Here is a 21,440-nt window from a genome sequence, read left to right on the forward strand (position 1 = left end):
AAGGTAAGGGATACAAGGAACATACCTAAACATAATAAAGGCAATATACAGCAAATCAACAGTCAACATCAAACTAAATGGAGAGAAATTCAAAGTGATTTCACTAAAACCAGGAGCAAGACAGGCTGTCCATTGTGTATCTATTTAATATAATACTTGAAGCTCTAGCCAGAGTGATAGGACAACAAAATGAGATCATGGGGATACAAATTGGAAAGTAAGAAGTCAAACTTTCACTATTTGTAGAAGTTATGGTAGTTTACATAAGTGACCCCAAAATTATACTAGGGAACTTTTACAACTGATAACCACCTTCAGTAATGTAGCAGGACACAAGATTAACTAAATAAAATCAGTAGCCCTCCTATGTACAGATGATAAATGAGTTGAGAAAGAAAGCGGTAAAACCTCACCCTTCACAGTAACCACAAATAACATAAAATATCTTGGTGCAACTCTAACAAAACAAGTGGAAGACATGTATGACAACAACTTTAAGTCTCTAAAGAAAGAAATTGAAGAAGATATCAGAAAATGTAAAGAACTTCCATGCTCTTGAATAGGCAGGATCAACACAATAAAAATAGCAATCTTACCCAAAGTAATCTGCAGATTCAATGCAATACCCAGCACAATTCTATAGAGACCTTGAAAGAATACTACTCAATTTCATATGGAAAAACAAAAAAATACAGGGTAGCAAAAATTTCCTCATTCTTAGTTTCTAGAATAGTATCTGAGAAATAATTACTTGTCAGTTGAATGCATGCATAATGTGGTATGCATTTTCCATGTTAAATGTCAAGATATTTTCATTTGGTTATCATTAGAGTATTCATTCCTAAACCATGAACCGTTTATTGATATTATTCAGTTAAATTCATAAATATTTCTCTACTTAACTAATATGCATAATCTTCCAGCTAGTTTCTTATTTACCATGATGATCTCTTGCCAGCCTTCATTGCTGTGTCTGAAGGGGTAATACATCTTACCTATTGTGTCTTGATTGTACTTTTGAGTCTTTAAAATTCTTATATATCATTAGAGGCTCTTACATAAAATCTGATTCATTGTTACTTGGGGCCAGGGATCATTTATGTCTAAAATTTCCCAGTGATGTCTGTGCTGTGGTTCACCAAGAACATTTAAGTAACAAGATGCCATACTGTACACTGTCAATTCCTCTTTTGACAGTTGTTCAAAACAATTTTCCATTGTCCTTTTGTATGTTTAAATCACCATTGTGTATTTTAATTTCATCTTTCATGTTTTTATTTTTATATTTTAGCAAGAGAGTGATAATGCTCATATGTCACCACAGTCTCCGGTATCATCCGAGGTACAAGTTGTTTTAATGCTTTGTATCTTTTCTGTGTTTTATAAAGAGTTCTTTCTTACCTCCTTTCTAAAACTTCATCTTTTTTACAAAGTAATTTAATTACTCTTTTTTGAAATCGGTGGTTGACTACTATGTACAAGTTTTATCTGTAAAAAATTATGAATACTATTCCTTTGTATGAATATCCCTAGTAAATTTCACTAAGTTGTGGTTTTCTGTGGAACACATTTCTACATCACCGAATGTAAGTCAGTTTATGAGATGTGTGCCTTCTTATTCCTCTACATTTTAAAATAGCTGTTGGATTTTAACAATAGCTTTGGAATTTTAATTTTAAAAATGCATTAAGCATTGTGCAATGGCCTTTGGTTTTCCTTGTAACTAATAAGGTCTGAAAACAATGCAAGAGAAATGTCCTTTTTCCACGAGAAACAATCCTGTAGTGGGTTGTTCCTATCGACAGGAGGTCACACATTTCCTGGCATCTTAGATCTAAAGAATAATGAGAGAGCTGGTATATGAAAGTCATAATTTCTAAAATGTTGTTTAAATACTATGGTGGTTTGAATGACGAGTTCATGTAACTTAATCTTGTTGCTTTACCACAAGAACTTTAAATATTTTAAATAGTATCTCATTTAGTTTTGATCACTTTATTTAGTATGATAAAGTCCATTTTTATTAGTAGAAAAATAATAATTCATTTTGAGAATTCACATCTTAAAATGTTTGATTGACCTGAATTTATTGTATAAACTTGTTTATATAGATTTATCTCATTATTTGTACATAGATTTGTTTTTAAAAAACTGCAATTTTTCTGTATTACTTTGTGTGATTTGTATTATAAAACTTTTCTATGACCATGAGCATGAATTTAATAAAAATATTACTAAATTACATGGAAAACAAAATAGTATATATTGTGTTAGAAAACAATTTTAATTAGGATGTCCTAAAATTAGTCATAGTTGAATGCTTTTTAAATCCCTTCTTTGTAAGTTATAACAACTGTAAGGATAGACATGACTACCACTTGGTTTGCATTGTTGTTTTGTGTGATTTTATGGCCTATGTCTACCAGGAAGTGTACTAATGTCTATTTTTTTCAGGTAAGTTCTACTGCATTTGTGATGTTTGCTTTTATTTGGATAAATAGAATTTTGTTCAGTAATTTATAACAATTTCAACAAAATAACAAAGACCAAACATAAGGATGTATATAGGTAGGATGCTGAATGTGTTTTCCTAGCTCCCCTCACATTCACATTGCCTATCACGTCTAGAGAACATTTAGACACCGTACAGATTTCTTACTGCCACAGTTTCATTTGAGAAGAAAATGGTAAAACCTGTTAGTGTACCACATTAAATAAAGTCTCTCTGTTTCATTTCAGCATTAATAGAGTCCCCTTTTAATGTGCCTTTATTGTTTTATACCTGAAAAATCCAGTAGCTTTCCCCAAGAGCCTAGTCAGTAAATGGCAGAGAAGTAACTAAAACTTTTGCCCTATCAGTTTTTGGGAGTTGTCACCCAGAGTCATAAGGTGCTGCCACACCTGCATTTTATTTATTTGTTTTTATAAATTATAAAATTTATAAAACACTTTCTGTTACTTCATTAAAATCCATTTGAAACATATGGACTTAATCTCATTAAATGAAATGTTTATGCAAATATACTTTTGTAGGAGGAGGAGGGCCTGCTTATTCATCCTGGCTGCCTGGCTAGCTTAGCCCCAACATAACCACACAGAAATTGTATTAATGGAATCACTGTTTGGCCCATTAGCTCTAACTTCTTATTGGCTAACTCTTACATATTAATTTAACCCATTTCTATTAATCTGCATATCATCACGAGGTCGTGGCCTACCAGCAATTTTTCAGCACGTCTACCTCTGACCATGGATCCATGGCATCTCCATGACTCTGTCTTCTTCCAGGGTCCCCTTTAGTTTTCTCCACCTATCTCTGTTCCCATACAGCTCTGTTATAGGCCCCAGGCAGTTTATTAACCAATGAAAGCAACACATAGACAGAAGGACCTCCTACACCATACTTTAGGCTTTTTGCTCTGATTGAGGATTTCTTTAATGTTATGTGTATCTTTCCATAGCTCACTATAACTTGCAGAAACACTTTAAAATAATGTGTGTTCAGATGTAAGAGATAATCATTTGCTCTCATCTGTTATTCTAAAACCCCTGTAATTGTGGATTGGCCTCAAAATTTCCACTCAGTGTCAAGTCAATAGTACATACACAGTCCTTGTTGATCTATCTTTTAATTGATGTGCTCTTCATTATTTTAAAAACCTTCCCTTAATTATTTTTTAAAAAAATTATCACACCTTGTTAATTATTTTCCTTTTCAATTTTTTTCATAGTATCAGAAAATATTATGTGCCAACAAGATAAAGGCTTTTGCCACCAAGCCTGACCAACTCAATTTGATCACAAGGACCGATATGATTGAAGAAGTTACTCCCCCAAGTTGTCCTCTTACTTCCGCCTCTCTCTCTCTCTCTCTCTCTCTCTCTCTCTCTCTCTTTCTTTCTCTCTCTCTCTCACACACTTACACACATAAGCACACACATGCACACACATGTGAACATACATAATTTTCTTTTCTTTTTAAAAATGAAATAAAAATTTAAAGTTGTATACCCAGGTAAATGAGAAATATTTATTTACTTCTAAAACGTGAAACATATCAACTTGAATTGAAATCTAGGTTGAGTTTCACTATTTAAGAAAACATTGGAAATAAAGACTTCTCAAAATTGGAACAGATTTGAATAAGTGACTTGATAATTTTGAAACTGCAAGGGTTTTGCTTTTTTTTCTTTTAGGAATATGACAGGACTGATGGCTTTTCACATGGTCCCTTTGGCTTGAAACCTAGATCGGGTAAATATATAGTATAGTCTTCAAATAAAATTTGGTGTCTTCTTTGTTCAATATAGAGTTTCCCAGCTTAAATGGCTTAGAATCCATAATTTTATGTAAGCAATGATCCTTTCCCCTCTTCTAGAAGCAATTTTCTCTTGATCATATTTATCTTTGCAATTCCAATCACCATTTCTGTCTTTTCCATTACCTTCAAGCTCCTGTAAACTCAGTTTTTTGCCTTAGGTATCCTGCTGTCTTATTTCTCCCCTGCTGTGATTGCTATTAGAATGAGCCCTCTGTCAGCACACAAATGTTTGAAATTATAGCATTCCATTGTATTGTGGTTTAAAACAGGGATCTTTTTGCATTTGGCATGCCCCAAAGAAAATGGATCCATTTTACTTGGCAAGGTATTGAATTATAGTCTTATTAGTGAATAACCACCTTGACCTTCCTGAATAATTTCCTTTTTTCTTTAAAGCTAGAAAACTGTCATATGTTGTATCATCACTTTTAACCTGAGTCATAAGTTTGTCACAATATATAATTAAATAAGAACATACGTAAGTGCTGAAAATCATTGCACTTGAATTGCCTGTTGCTTTTCATCCATGCAACTAACGATCATTTACATGTAATTAAAATATTTGTAATGCATTATTGAAAACATCTTCCATAATTCTTTACTGATTATTTTTATCATGCATCTTTCTTCATGGATGTCTGTTCTTTTTTTATAAAAAGTTAGGGAATTTCTCTTTCTATACAGCCTTTAGTCGTGCATCTCGGCAAGAATATGGGGCAGCAGATCCAGGGTTTACAATGAGAAGAAAGATGGAGCATTTACGGGAAGAGCGTGAACAGATACGACAGCTTCGCAATGTAAGTCATGTTGACCTTGCACAGCTGCTTTACAGAAATAGATTTCATTTCACAAATTCATATAGTGATTTTGTTTTCTAATGCTCTTTCAAATTTTGATCATATAATTGATAATATGAATGTATGCCATACGTTTAGATATGACCTGAACCTTTATCCTCATGTCTTTATAGAACCTTGAGTCCAGATTAAAAGTAATTCTGCCTGATGACATAGGAGCTGCACTGATGGATGGGGTTGTTCTTTGCCACTTGGCCAATCATATAAGGCCACGCTCTGTAGCTAGTATTCATGTACCATCACCAGCAGTGGTAAGTAGTGTCAACAGATTACACTTTCTCCCAAGAAGAGCACAAGGTTTAAAATATGTTCTTAACTAGTGCAATTAAGCAATACAATTTTCAGTATCAAATTATTTGGCATATAATTACTTATAAATGTTTGTCTTTCTCGTTTTTTTTTTTTATAGCCCAAGCTGAGCATGGCGAAATGTCGAAGAAATGTAGAAAATTTTCTTGATGCTTGCAAAAAGTTGGGTGTTTCCCAGGTAATTATCTGACAACATCATCACTTAAATATTAATCTATTACGTGGAAAGTAGAATCAGTAGAAGCATCTTCATAGTGAGGGATGAGTCACTCTTTGTGAACACAAATTTGAGTTTCTTTTCTCTATTCTGCTCCTATGATCCTTCATGTAACTGTAGCATTTATCTAGTAAGTGCTTTTTAAACACTTCAAAAAGTTTTTTTATAAAGCCTGTGTGAACAAAGTCTGTGGATTGTAGATACCACTGAGTAAAGAGAATGTAGTAATGAAAGCTGAAACATGATGGTGACACCATTGTGTTGTTGTTTATTTCTTTCTGTGACTCCTTTGTTGTTGTTTATTGCCATGCTGGAAATTGAACCCAAAGCCTCATACATGCTAGGCACACATTCTACCACTGAACTAATAATACTCCAGTTCTCCCTTGTAACTTCATGAGTTGATTCTAAATTGAATGTGGCTGATAGTTTGGGCAGACTGAGGGGCCAATGACAATTGCACTAAGAGTTATCTCTAGTGCATATACTGGCTTTTTGGGATTCTATTCTTTTTGGATGTATACCTTTCTCAACATTGGTGTAGTGGGGAGGGCCATGGACTTTCCACAGGGCAGGTTGCCTTACCCTCTCTCAAGATTAGAGGGGTTGGGGGAAACATGTGTGGGGGGAGTGGGAGGGAGGGAGAGGAAAGGAGGAAGTAGGAATTTGGATTGGTACCTTTTTAAAGTAATAAAATTAAAAGAAGAAAGTTTCCATTAGTATAACTATATTAGAACAATGAGACTTGGTTCAGGATTGGAGAGATGGCTCGGTGGTTAAGAGCAGTAGCTATTCTAGTAGACCCAGGTTCAATTCCCAGCACCTACAGGACAGCAGACAGCTGGACCTCCAGTTCCAGAGACACTGACACCCTCACATAGACACACATGCAGGGAAAACAAAAATGCACAGAAAATAACAATAAGTAAATCACTAAAAAATCAAAATATATAACAAATAAAAATCTTAGTTGTAGCGTGAATCGACAGGCGTCTGTTAATGGTTCTCAAGAATTTAGGTATAAATTAGGGGTATGCACTCAGAGATACAAAACTGGTTAGATACCATTGCTGATCCTGTTTCCTTCGTCCAGTCATTTGCCCAGGGTCTGCCTACTTTTCTTTTACCACCCAAGAGAGTGAGCGAGCAAGAGACCATTTCCCTCAGCTTATAATGTGTCATGTCATGTAGGCAGACAAGACCATGAACTTGCTGCCACAAAAGCCATTGACTAGATGAATTGAAATCCCACAACAATTAGTATTATATATGATAATATCTGTAATAAACAAACATTGAAATGAGTAGAAATTGGCTTGCATTTTTTTTTATTTATTTATGAAACATTTCCACCTCCTCCCCACCTCCCATTTCCCTCTCACTTCCCCTACTCCCTATCCCCCTCCCTCTCCAGTCCTAAGAGCAGTCAGGGTTCCCTGTCCCATGGGAAGTCCAAGGTCCTCCCCACTCCATCCAGGTCTATAAAGTTGAGCATCCAAACAAACCAGGCTCCCACAAAAGTCAGTCCATGCAGTAGAATCAAAACCCAGTGCCATTTTCCTTGGCTTCTCAGTCAGCCCTCATTGACAGCCACATTCAGAGAGTCCGGTTGATCACATGCTCCTTAAGTCTCAGTTCAGCTGGCCTTGGTGAGCTCCCATTATATCAGTTCCACCAGCTCAGTGGGTGGACACATCTCTCATGGTCCTGACTTCCTTGCTCATGTTCTCCCTCCTTCTGCTCCTCATTTGGACCTTGGGAGCTCAGTCCAGTGCTCCAATGTGGGTCTGTATCTCCATCCATCGCCAGATGAAGGTTCTATGGTGATATGCAAGATAGTCATCAGTGTGGCTATGGGACAAGGCCAGAGCAGGCACCCTCTCCTTTGCTATCCAAGGAACAAGCTGGGTACATCTCCTTGAACACCTGGGAACCCCCCTAGAGTCAACTCTCTTGCCAACCCTAAAATGGCTCCCGTAATTAAGATAAATATTTCCCTGCTCCCATATGCACCCTTCCTCCATTCTAACCATCCCATTCCCCCAAGCTCTCCCCAATCCTCCCCTTCTCCCTTCTCCCTCTCGATCTCTCCTTATACCCACCCCTCCCCCACCCCCATGCACCCAACTTTTGCCTGGCAATCTTGTCTACTTCCAATATCCAGGAGGATAACTATATGATTTTCATTGTGTTCACCTTCTTATTTAGCTTCTCTAGGATCGCAAATTATAGGCTCAATGACCTTTATTTATGGCTAGAATCCACTTATGAGTGAGTCCAAACCATATTCATCTTTTTGGGTCTGAGTTATCTCACTCAGTAAAGTGTTTTCTATTTCCATCCATTTGCATGTAAAATTCATGAAGTCATTGTTTTTTATCGCTGAGTAAAACTCTAAAGCATTTATGTTCTTTTTTATCCATTCTTCTATTGAGGGGCACCGAGGTTGTTTCCAGGTTCTGGCTATTACAAATAGTGCTGCTATGAACATAGTTGAACAAATGCTTTTGTAGTATGATAGACCTGTAAATCATGAGGAATTATCAGCTGTCAGCAGAAACCTCCCTACCAAAAAAATCTCTGGACCATATGGTTTCAATGCAGAATTCTACCAGAACTTCCAAGAAGAGTTAATATCTATACTCCTTAATGTGTTTCACAAAATAGAAACAGAAGAGTCATTGCCTAACTCCTTTTATGAAGCTACGGTCACCCTGACGCCAAAACCACACAAATACTTAACCAAGAAAGAGAATTACAGACCAATCTCACTCATGAACATCGATGCAAAAATTCTCAATAAAATACTGGTAAACAGAATCCAAGAACACATCCAAAAAATTATACATTATGATCAAGTAGGATTCATCCCGGAGAGGCAGGGCTGGTTCAACATGAGAAAATATATCAATGTAATCCATCAAATAAATAAACTGTAGGGAAAAAACCATATGATCATTTCATTGAGTACTGAAAAAGTATTTGACAAAATTCCACACCCCTTTATGATAAAGGTCTTGGAGAGATTAGGGATACAAGGTTCATTCCTAAATATAATAAAAGCAATATACAGCAAGCTGACAGCTAACATTAAATTAAATGGAGAGAAACTCAAAACCTTCCCACTAAAATCAAGAATAAGACGAGGCAGTCCACTCTCTCCATACCTCTTCAATATAGTGCTAGAAGTTCTAGCAATAACAATAAGACAGCATAAGGAAATCAAGGGGATTCAAATTGGAAAAGAAGAAGTAAAACATTCATTATTTGCAGATAATATGATACTGTACATAAGCGACCCTAAAAACTCTACCAAAGAACTCCTACAGCTGATAAACACCTTTAGTAATGTGGCAGGATACAAGATCAACTCCAAAACATCAGTTGCCCTCCTATACACAAAGAAAAAAGAAACAGTGAGGGAAATCAGAGAAACATCACTTTTCATGATAGCCACAAATAACATAAAGTATCTTGGGGTAACTCTAATCAAGGAAGTGAAAGATCTATTTGACAAGAACTTTAAGTCTTTGAAGAAAGAAATTGAAGAGGATACCAGAAAATGGAAGGGTCTCCCATGCTCTTGGATTAGGAGGATCAACATAGTTAAAATGACAGTTCTACCAAAAGCAATCTATAGATTCAATGCAATCCCCATCAAAATCCCAACAAAATTCTTCACAGACCTTGAGAGAACAATAATCAACTTTATATGGACAAACAAAAAACCCAGGATAGCCAAAACAATCCTATACAATAAAAGTACTTCCGGAGGCATAAACGTCCCTGACTTCAAACTCTTACAGAACTACAGTAATGAAAACTGTTTTGTATTGGCACAAAACCAGAGATGTTGACCAATGGAATCGAATCAAAGGCCCAGATATTAATCCACAAACCTATGAACACCACACCTGATTTTCGACAAAGGAGCTAACAGTATACAATGGAAGAAAGAAAGCATCTTCAATAAATGGTGCTGGCATAACTGGATGTCAACCTGTAGAAAAATGAAAATTCATCCATATCTATCACCATGCACAAAACTCAAATCCAAATGGATTAAAAACCTCAGTATTAATCTGACCATACTGAACCTGATAGAAGAGAAAGTGGGAAGTAGTCTACAAGACATAGGCACAGGAGACCACTTCCTATGTAGAACCCCAGCATCTCAGACAATAGCAACAATGAATAAATGGGGCCTCCTGAAACTGAGAAGCTTCTGTAAAGCAAAGGACACTGTCATTAAAACAAAAAGGCAACCTACTGATTGGGAGAAGATCTTCACCACATCAAACAAAGGTCTGAGCTCTAGAATGTATAAAGAACTCAAGAATCTAGACATTAAATCTCTAATTAACCCAATTAAAAAATGTGGCACTGAACTGAACAGAGAATTCTCAACAGAAAAATTCAAATGGCCAAAAGACACTTAAGGTCATGCTCAACCTCCTTAGCGATCAGGGAAATGCAAATCAAAACTACTTTCAGATACCATCTTACACCTGTCAGAATTGCTAAAATCAAAAACACCAATGATAGCCTATGGTGAAGAGGATGGGGAGTGAGGGGAACACTCATCTGTTGTTGGTGAGAATGCAAACTTGTGAAAATCAGTGTGGAAATCAGTGTGGTGTTTTCTCAGGAAACTGGGAGTCAACCTCTCTCAGGACCCAGCAATTCTACTCTTGGGAATATACCCAAGAGATGCCTAATCATTGGCTTGCATTTTATATAATAATTGCAGTATTACAAAATCAAATCAGTACTGTCAATAGATTAATATGTATAAGAAAATGTTGCCTATTTTGAAGACTTCAGGAACCTAATCTTCATATGACTCTTGAGAAAAATAATATTTTTAGACCACAATTACTTTGTGTTAAACTCTCTTTTAAAAGGTGACATTATTAACTTACCCTTAAATCCAAATTTAGCCCATGTCCTCAACTGAATAGACACCATTTATTTTTTTTAAAGAAGCAGTGAATTCATGTGTACTTAGTTAACTACTTGCTGTCTTTTTATTATCTGTGATTTATATATGGTGCCTTAAAATTTTACTTCTTAAAGTTCATTTTTGTGTACCTATCATTTCTTAGGGAATTGAAAATTGAGGATGTTTTTTCCCAGCTATTATTACTTGATATTACATGCTCTTATTTTTACCATTTTTCTTTTAGGAGTTTTATATTTAAGTTCGATGGGTAGCTTAGCGCTAATAGTGTGTAATTGTTTTATTATTTCCTTGTTCTAGACATTTAAAAACTCTATTGGGATAATACCAATATATAATAAGATACACATTAGTAAAAGCATAAAATTTAATACTTTTATACTTTAAAAACATTCTGGCCAGTTAGTGGTGGTACACACTTTTATTTTTTTTCAAAGTTTATTAAATTATAAAAGTTTTCATTTCCGCCCCTCCTCCCAACACCCTTCCACTTCCCCCACTCCCTCTCCTCCTTCCTCTCCATCCCTAAGAGCAGTCAGGGTTTCCTGCCATGTGGGAAGTTCAAGTTCCTCCCCCCTCCCTCCAGGTCCAGGAAGGAGAGTATCCAAACAGACTGGATCCCAAAAATCCAGTATATGCAGAGGAAACAAGTCCCAGTGCCATTGTCAATGGCTTTTCAGAAAGACTCCAGGCCAGCCACATTCAGAGAATCCGGCCACATTCAGAGAATCTGGTTGGATCACGTGCTCGTTCAGTCCCAGTCCAGTTGGCCTTGGTGAACTCTCATTAGATCAGTTCCCTTGTATCAGTGGGTGATCGCACCCCTCGCGGTCCTGATTTCCTTTTTCATTTTCTTCCTCCTTCTGCTCCTCATTTGGACCTTGGGGGGCTCAGTCCGGTGCTCCAATGTGGGTCTCCATCTATATCGCCATCCATCATCGGATGAAGGTTCCCTCTGGTCTTGCCTTCTTTGCTCACGTTCTCTTTCCTTCTGCTTCTCGTTTGGACCTAGGGAGTTAAGTCCAGTGTTCCAATGTGGGTCTCTGTCTCTGTCTCCATCCATCGCTAGATGAAGGTTCTATGGTGATAAGCAAAATATTCATCAGTATGGTTATGGGCCAAAGCCGGTTCAGGCACCCCCTGCTCTGTCCAGAGAACAATCTGGCGATCTCTCCTTGGACCTGGGATCCCATTTGTAATCAAGTCTCTTGTAAACCCTAAAATGACTCCCTTAGTTGAGATATATTCTTCCCTGATCCCATATCCATCCTTCCTCCCTCCCCCCAATCCCAGTCCCCCGAGCTTTCCCCATTTCTCCCCTACTCCCTTCTCTCTAACCCTCTCCCCTTCTAACAATCCTCCCACCCCCCCATGCACCCAAGGTTACCTGAGACTCTTGTCTATTTCCAATCTCCAGGAGGATAACTACATGATTTTCTTCAGGTTCACCTTCTTATTTAGCTTCTCTAGGATCACGAATAATAGGCTCAAAGACCTTTAATTATGGCTAGAATCCACTTATGAGTGAATACATACCATATTCCTCTTTTCGGGTCTGCTTACCTCACTCAGTAAAACGTTTTCTATGTCCATCCATTTGCATGCAAAATTCAAGATGTCATTGTTTTTTACCGCTGAGTAAAACTCTAATGTATATATGTTCCACACCTTCCTTAACCATTCTTCTTTTGAGGGGCACCTAGGTTGTTTCCAGGTTCTGGCTATTACAAATAGTGCTGCTATGGACATAGTTGAACAAATGCTTTTGTGGTATGATAGGGCATCTCTTGAGTATATTCCCAAGAGTGGAATTGCTGGGTCTTGAGGGATGTTGACTCCCAGTTTCATGAGAAACCGCCACACTGATTTCCACAGTGGCTGCACAAGTTTGCATTCCCACCAACAATGGATGAGAGTTCCCCTCTCTCCACATCCTCTCCAGCATAGGCTATCATTGGTGTTTTTGACTTTAGTTAATCTGACCAGTGTAAAATGGTATCTCATAGTTGTTTTGATTTGCATTTCCCTGATCGCTAAGGATGATGAGCATGACCTTAAGCGTCTTTTGGCCATTCGAAGTTCTTCTGTTGAGACTTCTCTGTTCAGATCAGCACCCCATTTTTTAATTGGGCTAATTAGAGTTTTAGTGTCTAGTTTCTTGAGTTCTTTGTATAGTTTGGAGATCAGGCCTTTGTCTGATGAGTGGTTGGTGAAGATCTTCTCCCAGTCGGAAGGTAGCCTTTTTGTCTTACTGACAGTGTCCTTTGCTTTACAGAAGCTTCTCAGTTTCAGGAGGTCCCATTTATTCATTGATTCTCTTATTATCTGTGCTACTGGGGTTCTACCTAGGAAGTGGTCTCCTGTGCCTATGTCTTGTAGACTACTTCACACTTTCTCTTCTATCTGGTTCAAAGTGGTCAGATTAATGTTGAGGTCTTTAATCCATTTGGACTTGATTTTTGTGCATGGTGATAGATATGGATCTACTTTCATTCTTCTACAGGTTGACTTCCAGTTATGCCAGCGCCATTTGTTAAAGATGCTTTCCTTCTTCCATTGCATACCTTTAGCCCCCTTGTCGAAAATCAAGTGTTCATAGGTTTGTGGGTTAATATCTGGGTCTTCTATTCGATTCCATAGGTCGACTTCTCTGGTCTTATGCCAGTACCAAGCTGTTTTCAATACTGTAGCTGTGTAATAGAGTTTGAAGTCAGGAATAGTTATACCTCCAGAAGTTCCTTTATTATATAAGATTGTTTTGGCTATCCTGGGTTTTTTGTTTTTCTATATAAAATTAGTTATTATTCTCTCAAGGTCTGTGAAGAAGTTTGATGGGATTTTGATGGGGATTGCATTGAATCTATAGATTGCTCTTGGTAGAATTGCCATTTTTAGTATGTAGATCTTCCAAATCCAAGAGCAAGGGAGATCTTTCCTTTTTCTGGTATCCTCCTCAATTTCTTTCTTCAAAGACTTAAAGTTCTTGTCAAATAGATCTTTCACTTCCTTGGTCAGAGTTATCCCAAGATATTTTATGCTATTTGTGGCTACCGTGAAAGGTGAAGTTTCTCTGATTTCCCTCCCTGCTTCTTTATCCTTTGTGTATAGGAGGGCAACTGATGTTTTGGAGTTGATCTTGTATCCTGCCACATTACTAAAGGTGTTTATCAGCTGTAGGAGTTCTTTGGTAGAGTTTTTGGGGTCGCTCATGTATACTATCATATCGTCTGCAAATAACGAGAGTTTAACTTCTTCCTTTCCAATTCGAATCCCCTTGATCCCCTTATGTTGTCGTATTACCATTGCTAGAACTTCTAGCACTATATTGAAGAGGTATTGGGAGAGTGGACAGCCTTGTCTTGTTCCTGATTTCAATGGAATGGCTTTGAGTTTCTCTCCGTTCAGTTTTATGTTAGCTGTCGGCTTGCTGTAAATAGCTTTTATTATATTTCGGTATGATCCTTGTATCCCCAATCTCTTCAACACTTTATGATAAAGGGATGTTGGATTTTGTCAAATGCTTTTTCAGCATCTAATGAAATTATCATATGTTTTTTTTTCTTTCAGTTTATTTATATGATGGATTGCATTGATAGATTTGCGTATGTTGAACCAGCCCTGCATCTCTGGAATGAAGCCTACTTGATCATAATAGATAGTTTTTCTAATGTGTTCTTGGAATCGGTTTGCCAGGATTTTGTTGAGAATTTTTGCACACTTTTAATTCCAGCACTCAGGATGCAGAAGTAGAATATCTGTTAGTTTGAGGCTGAATACAGTCTATAGAGTGAATTCCAGAAAAGTCAGAGCTGTTACACAGAGAAACCCTGTCTTGAAAATCAAAAAAAAAATGGTTTGATGAAGTATAGTCCCCAACCCCACTTTTTCCCTCCCTATAGCTTTCATGTTATTTGTAAAAAAGCACTGCCTAATACAAGGTTGTAAGTATTTATTTATATCTATATGTTTTCAGAAAAGTTCGACAGTGTTATTTAGGTGTATACTTCATTTTAAATGTCAGTTTTGTGTTTGGTGTGTGATAGGGTTACAAATTTATTCTCCTGGGTCTCAGTATCTACTTTTCCCAGCACAAGTAGTTGCTAAGACTCATATTTCTTCACTGAATTGTCTTGACACTCCTGTCACAAATCTGTTGTTCATAAGTGGAAGGCTTTACTTCTTTGCTTCCTGTTTTCCACACTGATTTCTTTATGGCAGCAACACCCTGTGTGACTGTAGCCTGTTGGGACATTTGGAAGACAGTGTGGATGCTCATGTTTTATTCAATTTTAAGGTTATTCTGGCTGTAGTGATTCCTTTGCATTTCTATATCAGTATATCAATATTAGCATTAGTTTGCCAAGTTCTGCAAAATGACCACCTTAGATTTTGTTGTAGATTCTGCTGTTTTCTCTACATTATTTTTCGTCCAGGTACCTGAGATGTCTTTTCATTAACTGACACCTTCTAAAATCAATTTAAACAGCGCATTATAGTTTTCCTCATGTGAGGACTTTGCCTCTTTGGTTATGTTAAGTCTAGCATTTTATTCTACTATAATGCAATTATTATCTCAATTTGAAAACTTTTCAGATTTTTATTACTATTATGTAGAGATACACCTGACCTTTTACTCTTCAGTCTTGCCAAACTCACTTCTATCTGAAAGTAGGATATAATTTTATAACCTAAAACCTAAAAAACCTATAATCTATAACCTAAAAAACCTATATAAGTGTAGTAGTGTAGTGTTTTCAGTTTGAACATTGTTCATTTCTTCTTGTCTAAGTGTTTTGACTGGATTCACTCATATGAGGAACACTGGTAGTGCCATCAGAGGTCTTTTTTTTATTTCAGAGAAAGTATTAAGTCCTTTACCTTCTATTATGATTTCACTGGCTACTAAGATATCTTTATTAAATCCTGATTCTGATTCATTAAAATATCACACCAGGTGATCTATGGGTCTTCCATCACTGTCCATCCAGTGATTTGATGCATTTTCCTTAGTTACTTTCTTATAGTTGCATAGTCTCTTGCATGAAATCCCGTTTTCTCTGTATTCATCTACCTTTCTTCTGTGTCACGGGCTATGTATGTGTGTGTGTCTGTGATCCATTTTTTGGTTTAATTGTTTAGTTTCATTAATCATATTTTGCTCCATAATTGCATTGGTTTCTCTTCATAAATTTTTGAAATCATGCAGTATCTAATAAAACAATATTTCTTCTTAACTTCTGTGAACAATGTATGTCCTTACTGGAGTCTTCTTGAATTTCATTCACAGTTAATTTGGATATTAATTCAACATCTGGTCCTTTGTTGCTAACATATATTTATCAATGTATTTACAATCTTATTATGTCATTATCCCACTCCCTTTCCTCCAATCATTTTTATGAATATAAATAAACTCTTCTAGTTTTAGCCACGACGCCAATAGGCATGCATTCCCCACCTCTATGGTGATACAATTTTTCCATGTTTATTAGATTAAAAACCTGGAATTTATTAACTTAGCAGATCACTATCTTCCACTAACCCCAAACTCAACACTACCCTATGATAGCACTGAGGCCTTTTGGAGAGACTTGTGTCCCACCTTGTGTCACTGCCTCTCTGATGCACCCACCACTGCATTTGAAAGTTACCCATATTGATGGCTTTCTTTGTTCCTTTACTGTAAGGCTACACTAAACTGATTCCATGTGGAATATTAGATTTGGGGAACCTAAATGTATGTCCCTGGGCTCTGTTTAATCCTATATGTTCCAGAATAAATCATATTTTTCCTTTGAGGTAAAAAAAAAATAAAACAAATAACCTCTTCTTTTATTGTGATCTGGTTGTTTTTGTTTTAGTTTGTTGTTGTTTGTTTTTTGATTTATTTCTAGACAGAGTTTCTCTGTGCAACCATGGCTGTCCTGAACCTCACTTTACAGACCATACTGGTCTCAATTTCACAGAAGTCTGCCTGCCTCTGCTTCCCAAGTGCTGGGATTAAAGGTGTGCATCACCTACCACTTGGTGAGACTAGGCATATCCCCTCATGTTAAGACTGGGCAAGGCATTCCAGCATGAGGAGTAGGGTCCCAAAAACCAGAAAAGAGTTGGAGACAGTCCCTGTTTCCCACTGTTAGGAGTCCTACAAGAGGCTCAAGCTATACAACTGTAACATATATGCAGAATACCTAGTTGTTCCGCATTGGTTTAATATGTTCTTTTTGTAGTTTCTATGAAGGTTGCTATTGTCTTTACTTTGAAACTTTTTATAATAATATTGATTATTTGAATTTTTGAGTAAAATACTAGAAGAACACCAGTTTTAACAATGAAACTGGATATATGAATGTCATTTTGAGGCTGCTTTAGCTATCTTTAGTAATATTTGATGAATACTAAGTTGATTATAGAAGTAATTAAGGAGGAGGAGTCTTTTACACTTAATATTTTTGTATCAGTGTATTTTGAAAAATGTCTGAGATACAAATTCCAAAAGATAATTTTATTTCTTGAAGCAGTTCTTTCATGGATATGTTGATTTAGATGTATGTGTAGGACATATATTTGGTCATGGCTCACTAGCATTGCTTGATGTACCTTTAGTAGAAATAAAGATTTGGAATTCAGGGTGGAAATGAGAATTAAAATTATTAGACACAATACTAAGGGGTGGTGTAGTGAAAAAAGAGAAGAGTGAGTGTAAAATTCTTGACAATATGTAGGACTTTAAAAGAAGATGGGTAAAGACTACTGTAATTGAAAGCTCAATTGCATAGGCAAGGTGAAGAACTAAACAGGCTGGTATCACAGAAAAGAAAGCAGGGACGAGAGTTCAAGGAAAGAACTGGTTGAAGATTGATGTAACAGAGTTAGTCGAATATGTATGGGTACTGTGTGATCTTTAAGAAGGTGGTGGTGACTTTTAACAGAGCATCTTTTGTGAGCAGATTCTTCAGAGGCAGGTGTAAGATAGTGGTGACACAGTCCTCAGCAGTCTGCTTCTGAGTGGAGTGCACTGATGTTGTTAGAAACCAAGCTAATCTCTAGAATCCCTTCCTTAGGCTCAAGTGTGAACCTAACCACATTTTATAGTATAATTAAGAAGAAAAAATGTTGAATTATTGTATTATTTCCTTTAATTTGAATAGAAATTATATTTTGAAAATCTGTTTCTTGGGGTTGGAGAAATGGCTCAGCAGTTAAGAGCACCAGCTACTTTTACAGAGAACCTAAGTTCAATTTCCAGTACCCATATGGCAGTCCACAACTGTCTATAACTGTATTCCCATGAAATCCATTGACTTCTTCTGGTGTGCAGCTGATAAAACATTTCTCTATATAAAAGTCATTAATTAATAAATCATTTTGAATAACCAGACTGTTTTTTTGGGTTGAAGAGAAGGGAGATGTGGATTGGCTTGGAGGAAGGGAAGAGAAGGGGAAAATGAAATGGTGCAATTGCAATCTCAAAAAATAAAATTAATAATTTAATAAGCAAAATTCTAAAATCGGTTCCAGACTTAAAATATTGTTTTTCTCTTTCCCCAGGAGAGACTCTGCTTGCCTCACCATATTTTGGAAGAACGAGGGCTTGTGAAAGTTGGTGTTACAGTTCAGGCACTCCTTGAATTGCCTACTACCAAGGCATCTCAGCTTTCTATGGCTTGATTTGACAATTAAAAAAAAACACACACATGAATAATTTCATGTATTTGAAATGATTTCAGATATCTCAAAATCATGAAGAATGTTCAGTAAAAAAAATAGTTTGCCTTAGGTTTCTTTTTTCAGAATTACGTTAAGATCTCAGATATAAACTGAGTTGTCCAAATAACTTTTGGAGGAAAATTGGATTAATTTATATAAGATTTTGAAAATTGAAATTCTCCTTTTAATATGTCATTCAAGAACCTTGACTGATTTTCAAAATGCAAATTGATACAAAATTTAAAACATGCTTTAAATTTAATAATCACATGAAGTTGAATTTTTTGCATCACTGTATACTAGTAATCATCTGGGTAAAAGTAATAATTTAGGAAAACAATTCAATATTTGAGTTTTTCCATATACTCCTGCTTTGTACACAATTTCTTCAATATTTTGTTTTGTTTCCTAGGAAAAAAATGAATAGAAGAAAACAAAACCTTGGCATTATTCAATTTTTTTAGTATTATCAGTTGGTGCCAAAATATTTTCATTTATATTGTAGGTTGTTTACATGTGAAGTGCCTGTGTAATTGATGAATCTCAAATAGTCTTAAGCATTTTTGCAATTTCTTTTTATGTATTAATAGAATCAATGGAATTTTTAAATATTTTGGTAGGTTTTGTACGGTCAATAATATGTGAGGGTTTAAATGCACCTCACATTGCTGGTTTCTTAGTTAACCCAGTGCAGTTTTTTCTTAAATTGGTTCTTTCATGTTGTCAAAAATGTTAATATGCTTAATTTATGCTATTTAATTTTGCAAAAGCATAATCATCTTTTAAATTCTTTTATCTGAAGAGTATTTTATTTTTGTGTTGCAAACATTACACAAAGCAGTAAGACTTTGGAAGGCTAGGGAAGTACTAATTGTCAAGGACATTTTGATGTAACTGTCAGTGTTCTTGTTTATATCTTGACTTATAAGGACATTAAGTACGTAAACGCTGCCTTCCATATTAAAAGAGCCGCCATTGAGAAGCAGGTTTTGATTCACAATTTGGCCATTTCTGGATCATGCATTTCTTGTGATCCTCAAGTAAACTGATGTTGAATTAAACACATTCTGTTTCATGAAATAGTATGTTCAGTAAAGACCTTGCTTGATTTGAAGATGGATAAACTTATGGTGATAGTAGTGCTGAAATTTTTCCAAAACATTACTGTGATGAATAACTCAGTTTCCTATAGAAGAGCCTTCATATTCACTTTTGCAGTAGCCAAACAAGTATCATTTCTAACTGTGTGATTATTTGCACTTGTTACCTCTTAATATGGATGCAACTTAATAAAACCATTGGCCTGGGTATTTCAAAGGAAATTTATAAAATGTAAAATGTCATGTGCCAAATACTATGGTAAGGATTGATTTTAGGAATAATTCTACATTATTTTGGTCAGTTGTCATGGAACCATATTTTTTAATCTTGGCTTCAGAATATAGATATTTTCTTTTTAGTCCCCATGAGTCAAATCGGAACTATTGAAGAGTGAAAGGTTTTTTATTACTGTAAGTTTTAAAGAATAAATTATTGATAATTTATTATTTAAATATTTGATCTAATTAGATATGATTAAATCATTGGATCTGAAAAATATTCCCATTGACATAATGAAACTCCTTAGCGAAAATTTGGATAATATAGGTAATTTAGGAAGTACCTTAGCTGATGAATTTTTAATTTAGACAGTTGACAGCATTATAAATTTCAAAAAGTTTAACAACCAAAACAATCACTCATACGTCTATCATGATTATTGTGCTATAAAATTCTCTTATTAATCAATCTTGTGTTATTTTCCAAGTATTATGTGCTTTGTTATTATTGAAATAGTTGTGAAACTTTAGGCAATTTTTTTTACTACATTTCACTTGTCAGTTACCTATTACCTTATTGAGAAAACACACCTGAACTTCAGTGCTCATACTTGATAACAAATAAAAATGCTTTTCAAGATGGGTCCCCTTGGGGCCTGTAACACAGCAGTTCAATTATTATTGTGCCAAAAGGCAATACCAATATCTCTTCTAATGCAGTTTCAGCATAGTCCACAATGACAACCTCATACCAAGACCCTGCCATATTTCTGTTAGTAACTTTTTAGTGTAAATTTTATCCTAAATGTTTTCTATGACTTATTATATATTTACTTCATCAGTTATCGAATTAAGAATGATTATCATTATTTGAATGGCTTTGTGATTTGAGGAAGATTGAATAAACAAAGAATATCTTATTGGGCCCAAAATATCACGAGATAGCTACTTCTGTTAAACTTTATGACCACATTGGCACAAGGAAGAAGTGATGTTGGAAATGTTTGAATTGAAATGAGTAAAAATGCGTAACCATTTGTTTAATACTTATCTTTATAGAATGCTAGTTTAATGACTTTTCTAACTGAATTTTTTGAAGAATTCAGAAATGTTTGTATTAGTCACAGATTTATCATAATTGATTTTCTGATGCATTTAAAAAAATGGAACACTAAATGTATATTACCGATGCAAACTGTGGATAAAATTGAATGAAAACAATCCAAGCTGGAGCTCCTTTTCTTCCTTTTTAGCGTCGCTTTCACTATCAATATCTTTGGTCCGTCTTCGATAGTTAGTATCTGTGGTCCCTACTGTGGATGGATATTCAAACCTTGAGTGTTGGTAGTGGTGCTCAGTGAGTGAAGGCTGACAACCTGAGTTTGACTTCCAGGACCCACATGGTGGCAGAAGAGAACTGAAAGCTGAAAGCTGTCCTTTCATTGTGGCTCCCCATGTTCTTATGCTCCACAAGTGCACCTCAGCACGCTTTTGACTAAACAAACAAAGCTTTGGTAAGATGTATAGTCATCGCAGGCTGTTTTAGTTGGGCATGGTGCTACACCTAGAATCTTGCGTCCTAGGGAGTCTAAAGTGAGAGCATGTCTTGAAGCCAGCAGTTTAAGGCTAGCCTAGCAAATAAGTGAGACTCTGTCTCAGAAAGTAAATGACAGCAGCAACAAATATATCAAAAGCTGAAGTAGATTGTTGTAAGTCTCATGATTGTTTTTATACTATATTATTTTCA

The 21,440-nt window shown here is 35.9% G+C and overlaps 1 protein-coding gene, 1 non-coding gene and 1 pseudogene across 7 annotated transcripts in view; 2 read left to right on the forward strand and 1 right to left on the reverse strand.

Moving 5' to 3' along the window:
- Lrch2 (leucine rich repeats and calponin homology domain containing 2) overlaps window positions 1–20,914 on the forward strand; it is a 94,272-nt gene extending 73,358 nt beyond the window's left edge. For 3 of the 6 annotated variants that reach the window (XM_048441998.3, XM_048442016.3, XM_048442034.3), the window contains 6 exons: window positions 1,292–1,342; window positions 4,197–4,254; window positions 5,006–5,118; window positions 5,292–5,429; window positions 5,588–5,665; window positions 18,216–20,914. In XM_048441998.3, the coding sequence (XP_048297955.2) occupies window positions 1,292–1,342; window positions 4,197–4,254; window positions 5,006–5,118; window positions 5,292–5,429; window positions 5,588–5,665; window positions 18,216–18,335 (558 nt within the window). In that variant the 3' untranslated portion in view covers window positions 18,336–20,914. The remainder of the gene's footprint in view (window positions 1–1,291; window positions 1,343–4,196; window positions 4,255–5,005; window positions 5,119–5,291; window positions 5,430–5,587; window positions 5,666–18,215) is intronic. The other 3 variants (XM_048442007.3, XM_048442025.3, XM_048442043.3) reach the window with 1 other exon arrangement.
- Window positions 1–21,440, reverse strand: part of LOC125405583 (melanoma antigen preferentially expressed in tumors-like) — a 221,725-nt pseudogene that overhangs the window by 116,649 nt on the left and 83,636 nt on the right.
- Window positions 1,689–1,817, forward strand: LOC125405621 (small nucleolar RNA SNORA35). The gene has a single exon (XR_007233634.1). It is a non-coding gene; the product is annotated as a small nucleolar RNA SNORA35 (small nucleolar RNA).

The sequence above is a fragment of the Myodes glareolus genome, chromosome X, assembly GCF_982192425.1.
Source record: "Myodes glareolus chromosome X, mMyoGla1.1, whole genome shotgun sequence".
NCBI lineage: Eukaryota > Metazoa > Chordata > Mammalia > Rodentia > Cricetidae > Myodes > Myodes glareolus.